This window comes from Mauremys mutica, chromosome 9, assembly GCF_020497125.1.
Source record: "Mauremys mutica isolate MM-2020 ecotype Southern chromosome 9, ASM2049712v1, whole genome shotgun sequence".
Classification (NCBI taxonomy): domain Eukaryota; kingdom Metazoa; phylum Chordata; order Testudines; family Geoemydidae; genus Mauremys; species Mauremys mutica.
Window position 1 is genome coordinate 4,658,813 of NC_059080.1, and position 13,965 is coordinate 4,672,777.

At 43.4% G+C, this 13,965-nt stretch overlaps 1 protein-coding gene across 5 annotated transcripts; it reads left to right on the forward strand.

The window, feature by feature from the left end:
* Nucleotides 1-28: 28 nt before the first annotated feature.
* Nucleotides 29-11,877, forward strand: CCDC160 (coiled-coil domain containing 160). Of its 5 annotated transcripts, XM_045029123.1 has the most exons (4): nt 464-611; nt 1,594-1,768; nt 4,393-5,196; nt 11,661-11,877. In XM_045029123.1, exons 2-4 carry the CDS (start codon nt 1,658-1,660, stop codon nt 11,664-11,666), a joined length of 921 nt encoding a protein of 306 aa, XP_044885058.1. In that variant the 5' UTR covers nt 464-611; nt 1,594-1,657; the 3' UTR covers nt 11,667-11,877. The 5 variants fall into 5 exon arrangements, with proteins under 5 accessions (XP_044885055.1, XP_044885058.1, XP_044885054.1 ...); XM_045029120.1 differs by lacking the exons at nt 464-611; nt 11,661-11,877 and adding an exon at nt 29-125 and having other exon boundaries at nt 4,393-6,434; XM_045029119.1 differs by lacking the exon at nt 11,661-11,877 and having other exon boundaries at nt 4,393-6,434.
* Nucleotides 11,878-13,965: the final 2,088 nt, after the last annotated feature.

The following is a 13,965-nucleotide window of genomic DNA, read 5'->3' on the forward strand; positions in this document are numbered from 1 at the left end:
TGCCCTGGAGCATTGCTTGGAGCCTTTGGCATCACCCCCTGCAGCAACGCGCCACCCCCGAGCATTCAGCCGTCATGAGGGGAACCCGGGAGGCAGCGCCAGCCCAGCTGGGAAAGGATGAGGAGGTTCATTAAAATAAAAGTGCCCTGTTGGTTTCTTTGTTTGCCTTCTGGGTGCTGAGCCCTTGGGGGGAGGCTAGAAACCAGCTCTGGGTTTCTCCTCTGCGTGGGCCCCAGCCGCTGGCTTCACACCTCGCCCACGGTGGCCAGGCTCCTGGCTAGGCCGGGGATCCCGCACGTGAGGGAACAGCGGGGCAGCCGGTGCCTGCACTTGGGGCCCCTCCGGGCACGGACGGGGGCAGGACGAGGGGCCTGGGGCGGCAGCCCCTCCTCTCCTGCCCGGCCCGGGGGACGCCCGCCATGTCCCTGCCCCGGTTAGTGCGAGGGGAGCCGCTTCCCCTGCCCGCCCTCCGGGGCGGAGCCGGCCGCGAGCCGAGGCCCGGGGGCCCCGCTTTTCTAGGCCGCGTTGCTAGGGGGACTCGCGCCGGGCCGCTTGGCTCGCAAACGCCGCCGCTGCTGCCCCGCGGGAAGGACTCCGCCCTCCGGCACCAGGTAGGGCTGGGCTGGCGCCGCCGCTGCCCGCCGCTGCCAGCGGTGCCAGGCGTGGGCAGAGCGCACGCAACAGTGCCGGTGTCCGCTCAGCGCTGGGTGCCCGCACCCTAAGGGGTTACACAGCCCCCTGGGGTGCTGGGTGCTCCCACCCTATGGGTTACAGCCTGGGGTGCTGGGTGTCCCCACCCTAAGGAGTTACAGCCTGGGGTGCTGGGTGCCCCCACCCTAAGGGGTTACAGCCTGGGGTGCTGGCTGCCTGCACCCTAAGGAGTTACACAGCCCCCTGGGGTGCTTGGTGCCCGCACCCTAAGCGGTTACAGCCTGGGGTGCTGGCTGCCTGCACCCTAAGGAGTTACACAGCCCCCTGGGGTGCTGGGTGCCCGCACCCTAAGCGGTTACAGCCTGGGGTGCTCGGGTCCCTTCCAAGGTGTTACACAGCCTGGGGTGCTGGGTGCCTCCACCCTAAGGGGTTACACAGCTTGGGGTGCTGGGTGCTCCCACCCTAAGGTGTTACAGCCTGGAGTGCTGGGTGCCCCCATCCTAAGGGGTTACAGCCTGGGGTCTTTGGGTCCCCCCCCAAGGAGTTGCAGCCTGGGGTGCTGGGTGCCCCCTCCCTTATAGCCTGGGGTGCTGGAGTGCCTCAATCTTATCGAGTTAGCTTCTCCTACAGCTTGGGGCACTGGGTAGCACTCTGTACCTTTGATGTTCCTACCATTATTATGGCTCTATTAACTCTGAGTCCTAGTCATGTGGGGTGCTGGGTAGCCCCTCTGCAGCAGTAGTCCCCCTGTCCCGCTGTAGTTACAGCCTTTGATGCTGGATGGTGCTGCGGTGACATTGAGTATCCCCTGAACTTGGGTCATTTATCACCCTCGAACTCATGCTGGGTAACCACAGGGTGAGGACAAACCCACTTACCTGCAGGAGGTATTTGTTCCTCCATTGAACTCCTCAACAAACAGTTTCTGTTTATCTTTTAAAGGGAATAAAAATATGAACAAACATTATGGCTGTGCAAACTCAGTTTGGTTTTAAAATGGACTGGAATGCCCAAGTCCTCTGGCTTCTGGCAAACTGCTAATGTGGGTCTCTGTCCTAAAGATTCCTATATTGTTGGAGAAAGGAATGCCAGGAAAATTCACCTCTCTCAGCTCCAGGTAATACTCCCCACTTTCTCTTTCTTGATAGTTTATATGGTTATCATCAGGGCTTTGGAGCTGTGCTCCGGCTCTGCTCCAGCTCCAGGCAAAAACCTGCAGCTCCACTGCTCCGGAGCTGCTCCACGCTCCAGCTCTGGGCTCCGCTCCAAAGTCCTGGTTCTCATGATCACTTGCTAAATATGACCTTGATCCTCTGAGCAGCCACATGGGCAGACTCCTATTGACTTCAAAGGGGCTTCATATGTGCATGAATGGAGCAGTTTTAAGCACTGGGGCCTTAATGATGGCATGTAATTTACCTTTGTCTGCAGCTTCAGTACATCTGTATGGCTTACCCAGTTTTTTCCCCAACAATTTCAAAAATTACTGCATCGAGTCCAACAACATTATTTTGTGTCTCCTTTGTCGTCCCTCCCCGCATCTGGCCTACGCACTCTTTCAGTTTGTAAATAATAATTGTTCTTCAGGCGTGTGCTGCATTGATTCTCAGTGGTGCTAAACATGGGACGATTTAACACAGGAGTTAAAAAAAGAGATTTAAAATATCACATAAATATGCATGAAATTCTTCATCCTCAGTGTAGGATACAGTACTGTTTCAAAGATCTGAAATTCCCAATTATCCAAAACAGGTTTATGTCCCCCAGCATTCATTACATAAGAACATAAGAACGGACATACTGGGTCAGACCAAAGATCCATATAGCCCCCTATCCTGTCTTCCGACAGTGGCCAATGCCAGGTGTCCGAGAGGGAATGAACAGAACAGGTAATCAAGTGATCCATCCCTTGTCACCCATTTCCCATGCTGCCAATCCTGGAGATTGATGACTTCTATCTACAGAATGGGTAGTAAGTCTACCCAAACTGCCCTGCCACTGTACCTCAACACTGATAAGGGACAACCTTAAATGAGAGGGTAACTGGCTCCATGATTATAAAGTTGCTGGCCTCTTTGTGTCAATCCCTGTCCCCTCTCTCCAGGTTATTTTAGTCACTGGCAACAGCTGTAGCGATCGTCTCGCTGTGACATGGACATCTGTCCACAAGGAACTAGACGGAGACCACCAAGCTCATTTCACATAGGTCATCAAATAGCCATTAGATCATGAGTGTCAGACTTGTTTGGAGAAGGCCTGATTCCATATTATGGATCTTGGGCCAAGATAAAAAATTAGAACTTCATACTCTCCTCAATCTATGGCAGATCGCGGCCTAATGTCAGTGGGTGGTTGTACAAAGTGCAGAATACAGCCTTCATGTAGTAATTAAGCTTCAATTTATTATGTATTCAGTACCTTATTGTCATATTCAGTGTGACTCCATGAGAAAATCCTTGAGACATGAGACACTTTTGAATTAGGGGGATCTTTCAGTCATCACTGAGCTGTTCTGAATTTGAATCAGTGAAATATTAGTACTTTTACTATTCTAGTATCATTATTACCCCTCTTACTCCACAAACTTATCCCTTGTGCCTGAGACATAGCTTGTCCATATTAAATTTATATTCCTACTTGGTTTTATAAAACTCTTCAATATTTTTAGACAGTCAAATCATTAGAGAAGCTAACTGATGTAATCTCTTTTCAATATATTTTGCCTCATGTTATTGTTCTTGGATTTCAATGTAAATCCAAATAAAAATAGTAACTGTCTTAAATATTCCTAGCACCATGCATAACCCTTGATTCATCTTCTTAGTTCAGTGATAATAGTGCAGGGAAACATGGAGTAAATAGCACCATGGATTAATCCAGAGATCTTTCACCTCTGGCAATCTTGAGTCAAATTCTGATTTAGTCTCTAGTGAAAAGTATTTGGGAATCGTATTGTTGTCCCTAAAACATTGATTCTCATAGCAAAACTAACCGTTGCTACACAATTGATAGTCTGTGCTCAGAGAGGATGAGTACTGGAATATCAGAAATTTTGCAGAGCAATTGTCAGAGTTACAGGAGGAAGTCTATGTATAGTCTCTTCATATTATGTGCAGTTTTTCAGTAATTTATTTTAATAAGCACTGACATCTCCACAATTTTTAAACACTTAGCATTTACATACTGTGATGTGTCACATATTCAGATCCTTGTCTAGATGTTAACTGAATAGGCACCTTTTAAAGAGTTTTAGTGATAGAGTTTTAAAAAAATTACAAACAAAGAAAATATGATTCATATCCTTCAATCCACATTCAGGCAAATCTCTCATTACAGGCAATAGAAAATTTACCTGGTTTAAAAACTAGGATTTGCCCCATATAAGAACAGTATAAGCTTTTCTTTAACAGGATCAATCTCTAAACTGTTTCCTCAAAGCAATCTACCAGTAGTTTAATTTAATATAGACAGTTAAAACAGAGCAGGGCTTCCGTATAGTTAGTATGTTCTGACACTAGTAACTTTGGACCAGTTTCTGATACCCTTATTCATGTTGAAAAGCACCTTACTCCACAAGTAGGCCCACTGAAGTCATGAGTAAGGTGCTAAAGGTACCTGAAGCTTGCCCTCTAAATTTTTACAAATTATAATTACTAATAATTTTAGTTTCTTTCAGATGAAACTTCACATCAAAGTTTAAATGTGTTCCTTCGGCTATTGATTTTATTTTTCTGCTAACAGGCAATGGAAACCTTAGAAATGGAGAACAAAGGTAAACATTGGGTGGAGAAGTTATTTTCTCCTCATTTTAGTGCACAAGATTTTTTTAGTCAAGTCTATCAGCCTGAATCTCTGATGTTTGAAAAATTGGCTTTAGCAAGAGCAAAGAGAGTGGAAGAAATCTACAATAGAGCAATTAAAAATTTTCAAGAAGAAAAAAGGCTCAAAAGGAAAGAATGTTTTTCCAAACTCATTGTACGAGAATATGAACCAAACATAGTAGGTGCAAAGATAAACATTTCAAAGAAGGAAACAGAAGGGGATTCTGCCTGCTGTGGAGCTGGTAATTTAGATGTTGGGACTGAAGAAAGCTTAAAGAAAACAGAGGGTCTTTGTATCTGGAATGCAAAGGAATTAGCAGATTTGCGACAAGAAATGCACAAGAACCATGTGGAAGGAGTTTCTCTGAAACTTCAGCTGTCCACCTTGAATGCAGAGTTAGTGGAACTGAAAGCTAAATGCAAAAAAATACAAGTGGACTTTGAAAATGCTGAACAAGAACTTCTAAACTCCAAAAAAGAGGTTCGCTGCAAAAAGACCCAATTACAGCAGATTCAAAAGGACAGCTTAAAAAAAGATTTTGAGCTTCAAGCCTTAAAACAACATTTACATGAAAAATCAGCAAACATAAGAAGCTTAAATGAAGAGCTGCTTCAGGCAAGAAAAGAGATTCAGAGTTTGGATCTAAAGAACAAGGATTTACAACAAGAAGTTAAGAAGTTAAAACAGCAACATGATCTTGGATATAAGGCCTGCATAGAAAAGGTGAAACTGCATTATGATTTAAAAATAAGAAACATACAAAAAGAACTGGAGGATGTTAAAAGTGAGCTGAGTGATGAAAAGCTTTTGCATGCTAAGAATGTTAAGGCTTTAGAAATACTTAGGAAACATTTTTCAGCCCAACCATTATCTAATATATTTGACAATCTGAGAGTAGATTTTCTTTAAAATAAAACAAGGAGAGAGAATCCTTGCTAGTTGCAGTCAAAAAGCCCTAGTAACTATATTTGCAGTTTTACTTGACTTTCTACTTTTCAAATGTTCTTGGTTTAATGTTGAACTTTTATTGTTAAGTTTTAAGGCAGTCAAGTGTGACAGTAAAATACTATCTAGTTTTAAAATTAGCTTTGTTCAGAGTTTTGTTTGAGTGAAATTGTACCTTGATTCTTTGACAAGAGCGTCCCTGTGAGTCTTCATGCCACTGACATCCATTATACCCTTCCTGCAGTAATATGCATCTCCTTTCCCCTGGAGAACGGCTTTGTAGAGAGGAAACACTAGTTTGTATTGAGTTAAATCATGGCTTTGATACTTAATTTGAATGTCGGGTTCTATATCCCTCACTCTTTAGATGTATGAATTGACATATGCTGAATAAACAAATTCTGACATGTTCCAGTCATCTTAAATGCTAAAAGAAATAACTTAATATAATAGTCCTGACTTGTATCTCTGATTTTCTTTCTGTTTGGTCTGCTTGTGATAGTTCATGTCTGAACGGGTGTATCCATTGCCACAGTACCAATCCTTTAGTTTAGACAATACCACATGCAGGTCCTTTGATTACCCAGCAGGGTGTACTGTCTACACAGCTCTGAAGCATAATTCCACTAGAACCTTTAAATTCTGCTGTACCCAGATTTTACTTTCTTACAGTTTGCTAAAAATCATGTTGCTGTTACTATAGCATTTAGTTTGCAGTTTATATTGTTGCTCATAACTGTTGTAACAAAGATTTTTCTCTTTAAAATCTCTTGGAAATTCATGTTAAAATTATGTGTTGATTTTTGGAGAAGGTTGTAAATCTATACCTTAATTTGAAATAATATTACTACTAAAAGTGTAATTATTAAATAGTGCACCTGCATGTGAGAGGAGCTAGTGAATTTTTTCTAAACAGTCTGTGTGTTACAACTACGGTCTTTCTCTACTGAGAGTATGAATATAAATGATTAATACAGTATTATTAATAAATTGATTATTGATGTATATGTTATACACAGTGACTTAAATTCTCATTTTAATTTTGGCTCAAAAGGATTCCTCTCAAAAGCTGAAAAAACTAAATTCCAGAAACTATCCTGAGAGCAGAAGTGTAGAAATCTAGAATGGTGTAGGATAATTTCTATAGTTTCTTACCTCTTCATTGGAACATTTTTCTTGAATTTTAATTGGGTAAATAAATGAATAATGCAGTTCTATTCACTCCAAATGATGAAATGACTATTAACTAATTGTTGCTTTATGTGTTTTTAGAATGTCAAATATTGAGGTACTGCTACATCTAAAATCTAATTTACTATAGCATTTTACCTGTTTTGGCTAGGAGTTTCTATAAATCTAAATATATTTACTCTCCCTGAAAAGTCTCATGCTTTGTCTAGTTATAAATGTAACTTATATCCCTCAAGCAAGTGGTATGTAATTTGAACTGAGCTAATTTAAACCTTCAACCAAGCAATAAGTATTACTTGTTTATATATTATAACACCCAAAAAGTTAGAACATAAGAACAGCCATACTGGGTCAGACCAAAGGTCCATCTAGCCCAGTATCCTGTCTTCCGACAGTGGCCAATGCCGGGTGCCCCAAAGGGAATGAACAGAACAGGTAATCTTCAAGTGATCCATTCCCTGTTCCCCATTCCCAGCTTCTGGCAAACAGAGGCTAGGGACACTATCCCTGTCCATCCTGAGTAATAGCCATTGATCGACCTATCCTCCATGAACTTATCTAGTTCTTTTTTGAACCCTGTTATAGTCTTGGTCTTCACAACATCCTCTGGCAAGGAGTTCCACAGGTTGACTGTGCATTGTGTGGAAAAAATACTTCCTTTAACTCTGACCTTTTGTTTCTCAAGTATATCTGCAACCCAAAATATTTAGCTGGAATGTATAATAATACACACTATAATAAAGTGTGAAGTACTTTATATTGTGCATCTTCCAACACTTATTATTTTGTGATAAGTAGGTTTGTTTCCTAGTGGGGAATGGGATTGTTTGCTGGGACTGCAGAATTCTTGCCATTTTCTGTGTCCTATCATCGGTAGAGGCAGACCTTGATTGTGGAGACAAATGCCTTCTTACATCAACCAATTAAGTTCTTTTTCACTCTGCTCCCTCTAATTTTGTAACTTCTGTCCTCTTTGTATGGAAGTTATCACCAGTGATACCTGCGGGATTCTCTTGAAGGTTGTGTTCTATTGACCTTCCTTCAAAGGGAGAGAACTCAGAAGCTGATTGACAGAAAGACTGCTTCTAGTGTGCTGCAGAGATAAGCACTAAAACTAAGTTTTGTTTACACGATTCATATTAATCAAGAACCTAAAGCACATGTTTGAGAAGAACCCTCCCCCCCCCCCAACTATGTGAGGAGATGAGTGATTTTAAAGGCTATTGGGCTCTGTTCCATGACTGATATTTATATGGGGGGATACATTTAAAAATAACCCATTTCAAAGGTATTGGCCAGGTTTTGCCTGTCCCTCTGTTCTAAGAGTGCATTTTGACTGAGGAATTTAATGGAAATTAAATCTCTACTGGAGTTGTCCATTCAACTCCCAAAGTTTCAACACAGTTTTGTACCTTGGATGAATAGCTTAGAGGGGGTGCAGAAAGCGACCTTAAACTAGGGAATGTTTCTGCTAATTTACTTAAGTACTAGAATAACTAGTTAAAATAAATAAATTGTAAAAATATAGAAGCAACACATCCTAAGGGTAGACGCCATGTCTTTGTAAATGGGGGCTGAGTGGTTTTCCCAGACTTCCAAAGCAGGCTGGGAAGAACTCCGCTGTCCAGCAGATTGAGAGAATCAAAAACCTGGTCCAGGAAAGTGGCATTTAATCATGTAGATTCTGGTGGCTGTCCTGAGTAGTCAAGTTGGAGATGGGTTGGTGTCTTGGAAGTGGGAGGGAGACTGCGGAGTGAATGTAGATATGTTCCATGGGCTTTTGTACTCTGTCTCACGTCCAGGGCTGGCCCACAACATTTTGGCACCTGAGGCAGGGAGCTCAAATGACGCCCCTATGCCCCCTCACTTGGGCCAAAATTTTGAAAGGTCTCAATTCTGCCTTCTTCCTGTTCTACATCTCTCATGGTACTGCTCTGCTACCTACCCCAATAAAGGAGAACTAACAACTTAAAATGCCTTGTTCAAAAATTTTAAATAACACTTGACTTTCAAATGCCTGAACAGCAAATGTAATTTTTTTTGTCTGCATAGTAAACACTGGCATTTTTATCTGTTTAAATTATCAAAGTGGTGCTTTCCGTGCCTTCGTGGTTGCAAAGTTTGAACTGCTTTCTGCTGAAGATCCACAGCTGGGTGTACAAAAAGTCTTGGCCAGCTCATGCTCTATTGAGATGGTTGCAAGGCCGACCAGCCTCTCCTGTGTCATTGTGGAGCGTAGATGTGTTTTTATTAACTTCAGCTTGGAGAAGCTGCGTTCTCCACTGGCAACTGTTACAGGAAGTGTTAGAAGTATGCACAGAGCAAAAAAGCATTTGGAAAGAGGGTGGTCATCTTATATGTGCACATATATTCCAGAACAGCCTTTGGAATTGATCCTGCTGAAATGTATCTTGAAAGGGCTTTCAGTTCATCACCTAAATCACTCGCATCAATATCACACATATCATCATATGTCAACACTGTCTCTGGTGCCCTGTATTGCTGGTGTAGGTTTTCTTCAGATACAATGAGGAGTTTTGGAATATCATACAACATCCCAAATATACTGTTGTGTTCCTTGAGCTGCATGAAACGTTCTTCAACTGACTGTATTGCACAATCTAGCACCTGGTTAAAAAATTCAACTTTGTATTGTTGTTTGGGGTCTCTTATGGGATTATCCCGTGCCTCATAATCAAAATGTCTTCTTCTTCTTCTTCTTCGGTATTGTAGACTCTTGTATTCTTGAATGAGTGGGAAAATAGATTGTTTGTTTGAAGTTCCAACTTCTGTGCATTCTTCAGAACATTTGTACTGAAGAATGTCAGATGTACCTCATCTGACTGGTAACATAGTAGGTATGACTGCTTTGTCCAGTTGTTCCATTGCTCCAGATATATCAAGGTCAACACCTTGGAGTCTCTTGCTTACAACATTTATTTCAAACAGTATGTCATGCCACAACACTAAGCCACACAGAAATTTGAAGTTATGTATGTTTCTAGTGATTCCATTTCCCTCTGCCACTGTTCTCCCACGAACAGTTCCTGTCATAGCATTATCCTCCATAATGGCAACTATGGCATCATCTATCTTCCCAATTTGGTGTTTGATAGGCTTTATCGCCTCCACTTGACTTTCCTAACATGTGGCACTCAGTAGTTTCAGTGTCAGAGAGGATGTTCCCAGATGTTGCTTCAAAATTTGCCATCGATGAGTTGATGCAGAGAAAAATACATAGATGCTTTGAATTACATTAAAAAATTGAGCAGTCTCACAAGAAGCTGATGCTACATCACTGACCACCAAGTTCAATGACTGAGAACTGCATGGGACAAAAAAAGCTCGAGGGTTTAACTCTCAGATCCGTGTCTGCACTCCTCTGTTCTTTCTTCTCATGTTGGCACCATTATCGTAGCCCTGACCTCTCATGTCACTATCGCAATTCCTGTATCTTCCAAAGAGCCTCAGGACACAGCAGGCTCAGTAGCTGCTTGGAGCTTGAGGAGGGAGGATTGTGTCTGGAGTAAGCTGCAACCCTGTAGCATCTTGGATAGGCAAGAACCCGGGGAGAAGAGAAGGAGCTCCGGATGGGCTGCTTGGACTGAGGAGGGTGCTGTGGCCACAGGGAAGTGGCCCAGGGAAATGCAGTGATAGTAGAAGCAAAGGAATGCAGTAAGTGACTGTGATTTGGAGGGTACTTGGTCTGGGACCTAGAATAGTGGGTGGGCCTGGGTCCCCCCTACTCACCACTGGGGAAGTGGCAAGATAATTGACTACACTTGTTACTGGGGAAGTGGCTGGACTAGGAGCTAAACTCCCCCGGTCAGGGGAACATTGATAGAGACATGGCTGGAGGGCTGAGTCATGAAGAGGATGCTGCGGGTTCTGGATGCTGTGAGAGGGGCTGCAGGCAGACTGCAGAGAAGTGATAATGTGCAGACTGCACATGTGGGTGTCAACCTTGAGCTAATTCCCAGAGTGAACAGGAGGAAGTGCCAGTCTGGCAGTGATTGATGTGCCCCATGATAGAGGGTAAATATTTTAATGCAAAATGCCCCAAATTTTGCTTAGATTAATAATCTGAAGTCTTTTTGTGGCTGTGTCGGAGAGGGGAAGCTCCTCTGCTGAAGTCAGCAGAGCTGTGACAGTTTATACCAGCTGAAGATCTGTCCTCCACTCTTTAAACCACTATCAATCCTTTATTAGTATTGGTTTAACAATTGAAAAATTAATGTTAACATTTATTCAAAATGCTTCACTTTTGAAAACCTTATTTATAGTCTTACTATACAGGCCTTTAGTATCCTAACGTTCCTTACAGGCCTCAGGCTAGAGTATATTGAGCTTGAATATTGTCAGAGTCCCAAATGCCATATTTTTAGCATGATCTTTATTGCTAGAAGTAGGCTTATAAATGTCACTTGTAACTGGTACATTGTTTTTCATATGTATTTCACAGTTTATTTGCATTGAGAGTACTTTTTTAAAAAATCTTTTGTCTAGTGGGCTGCCTAAACTATAGTGTTCTTATAGTATGTTGGAGACCTCCCTGAATTATTTGACATGACGTATATGATACTGCGTGTAAGTATCAGTGAGATTTAGCCCACAGACTGTTATTTTGCTGTTTATGGAGTTTTATCAGAGATGACTAAAATCACTTTAGCTGCACCTTTTATCAAAGGGCTGGCTGCTTGCCAGACAGTAGTTCTTCATGATATCCACTTCTGAATCTTTCTACATGAACAGAAGACTGAAGGCTGCCCCTTATTTTAGCTTTTGGCCGTTCTGCTCAAGTGCCCTTTAAAGTGGGGAAACGTTTCAGACAAAGATTGGAAACAACAGCATTGTATTTCGCAGTAAATTATAAAGCTATACAATAGTATTAGTGCAACACATTAGAAAGTCCGGTGCTATAGTTATGAAACCCATACATTTTACGTACTAACTACAAAAGTAAAGACCTGTGTCAGAAAGTGTTTAAAATGTTATGAAAATACTCCATGACGTTAAGGTGAATAAATAAAGCTATAATACATTCTTTCTAGGTTTAGTGTAAACAGATGGAAAAGATACAGTGAGGTTAAAACCACAGCTCAACAGCTCTGATTCTCCAAGAGGATCCCGCATTGCTGAATTACATAGCTGCTGAATATTAAATGGCTTTAGAACTCAAATCCTCAGTGATATACTTCACACTCTTACAGCACTTGCACCAATCAAGGCACTTCTGAAGCACCTACCACTGTCCAATCCAGGGGACATATCTGCAGCTGGAGGTATGACAATTTATACTAACTGAAGATCTAGGTGGTAGCAGAGAACAATATTACAGAAGCAGCAAAGAGTCCTGTGGCACCTTATAGACTAACAGATGTTTTGCAGCATGAGCTTTCGTGGGTGAATACCCACTTCTTCAGATGCAAGAAGTATTCACCCACGAAAGCTCATGCTGCAAAACATCTGTTAGTCTATAAGGTGCCACAGGACTCTTTGCTGCTTCTACAGAACCAGACTAACACGGCTACCCCTCTGATACTTAATATTACAGAACTAGATCCTCAACTGCTGTCAAATGCACAACTACACTGAAGTCAGTGGGGCTACAGCAGCTGAGAATCTGGCCCAATGAATTTTGGCTTAGAGCATTCCTATAAGTTAAGTATTACATCCGTACCAGAAGTGGGAAAACTGAGGCACAGAATTTAAGTGCCCTGTACAAGGACACTTGGCAAGTCTATGGGAAAGCCTAAAAATTAAATGGGACTCCATTGCTCTACCTGCTGGACATGGCCCTTTTGTGTGGGTGAAGGGTCTAGTCCCGTACTAGTATACAGTAACTCTTAGGGTTAGTGGGCAGGACTGGGAGTTAGGACATGTGGGAGCAGATCTTCAACTGGTGAAAGTGATCATAGCATGGAGCTATGATCATTTACACCAATTGAGGATCTGCCCTAGGGATTCTAGTCCCAGATCTGTGACCTTGGTCAAGGTGCTTAGGCCAAAAATTTCAGAGGTGTCCACTGACTTTTGGATGCTTAACTTGAGACACTTTGGGTCTGATTTTAATTTTTTACATCAATGTTGCTGTCATAATAGTCTGTCTAAAATACATACCTTACAGTGAGGACAATAAAACCATTTTCTTAGTACTTTTAAACGCAGGGCCCTGTGTATTCCACAAATTCACAGCGGTGGAATCCATCCCTTACTGCAGATATGGTCTCCAGAATCTAAGCATTAATTAAATAATTTTCCCAGCCCTTATGTTTGTGAAGATAATCCTAACAATATGTAATAGGTAATAATTGGAGATATACCAATCTCCTAGAACTGGAAGGGACCTCGAAAGGTCATCGAGTCCAGCCTCCTGCCTTCACTAGCCAGACCAAGTACTGATTTTGCCCTAGATTCCTAAGTGGCCCCCTCAAGGATTGAACTCACAACCCTGGGTTTAGCAGGCCAATGCTACCACCCATAAAAGGTGCAATGATGTCCTTTTGAGGCCATAGATAGCTTGGAGAAGTAAGAACCACTCAATTAATTTAACTGGATTGTTAACTCAAACAATTTTGTTAAATATTGTTAGGTTTAAATTAGTTAATTGCTGATCATTTTAGAAATGAGGAGTTTAGGATGCAGGAGGGGGCTCTGGGCTGGTCCGGGGGAGTGGGCTGCAGGCTCTGGAGTGGGGCTGAGAATGCGGAGTTTGGGGTGTAGGAGGGTGCTCTGGGCTGGGACTGAGGGGTTTGGAGGGCAGGAGGGGGATCAGGGCTGGGGCAGAGGGTTGAGGTGTGGGAAGGCATGCAGGCTCCGGCTGGGGGTATGGGCTCTGGGGTGGAGCTGGGGAGGAGGGGTTTGGTGTGAAGGAGGGTGCTCCGGGCTGGGATCAAGGGGCTCAGAGGATGGAAGGGGGATCAAGGCTGGGGCAGGAGGTTGGGGCATGGGGAGAGGATCAGGGGTGCAGGTTCTGGGCGGTGCTTACCTCAAGCAGCTCCTGGAAGCAGCGACATGTCCCTTTTCCGGCTCCTATGCGGAGGCGTGGCCAGGCGGTTCTGCACCCTGCCCCATCCACAGACATTGCCTTTGCAGCTCCCATTGGAGTGCTGGAGGGGGCCATTAGAGCACATAGCAGCCAGAGGTGGGCCATGCGGCAACTTCCGGGAGCCATGTGGAGTGGCACCTGACCCTGCTCCTTGGCTGGAGCACCAGAGGGGGGCCATGCCGTGGCTTCAAGGACTTGCATGCTGCCAACCCCAACCCTGTGCCCCGGCTGGAACGCCAGAGGGATGCTATGCCACGGCTTCCCGGAGCCGCAGGGAGCGGCCCCTGACTCTGCACTCTGGCTGGAGT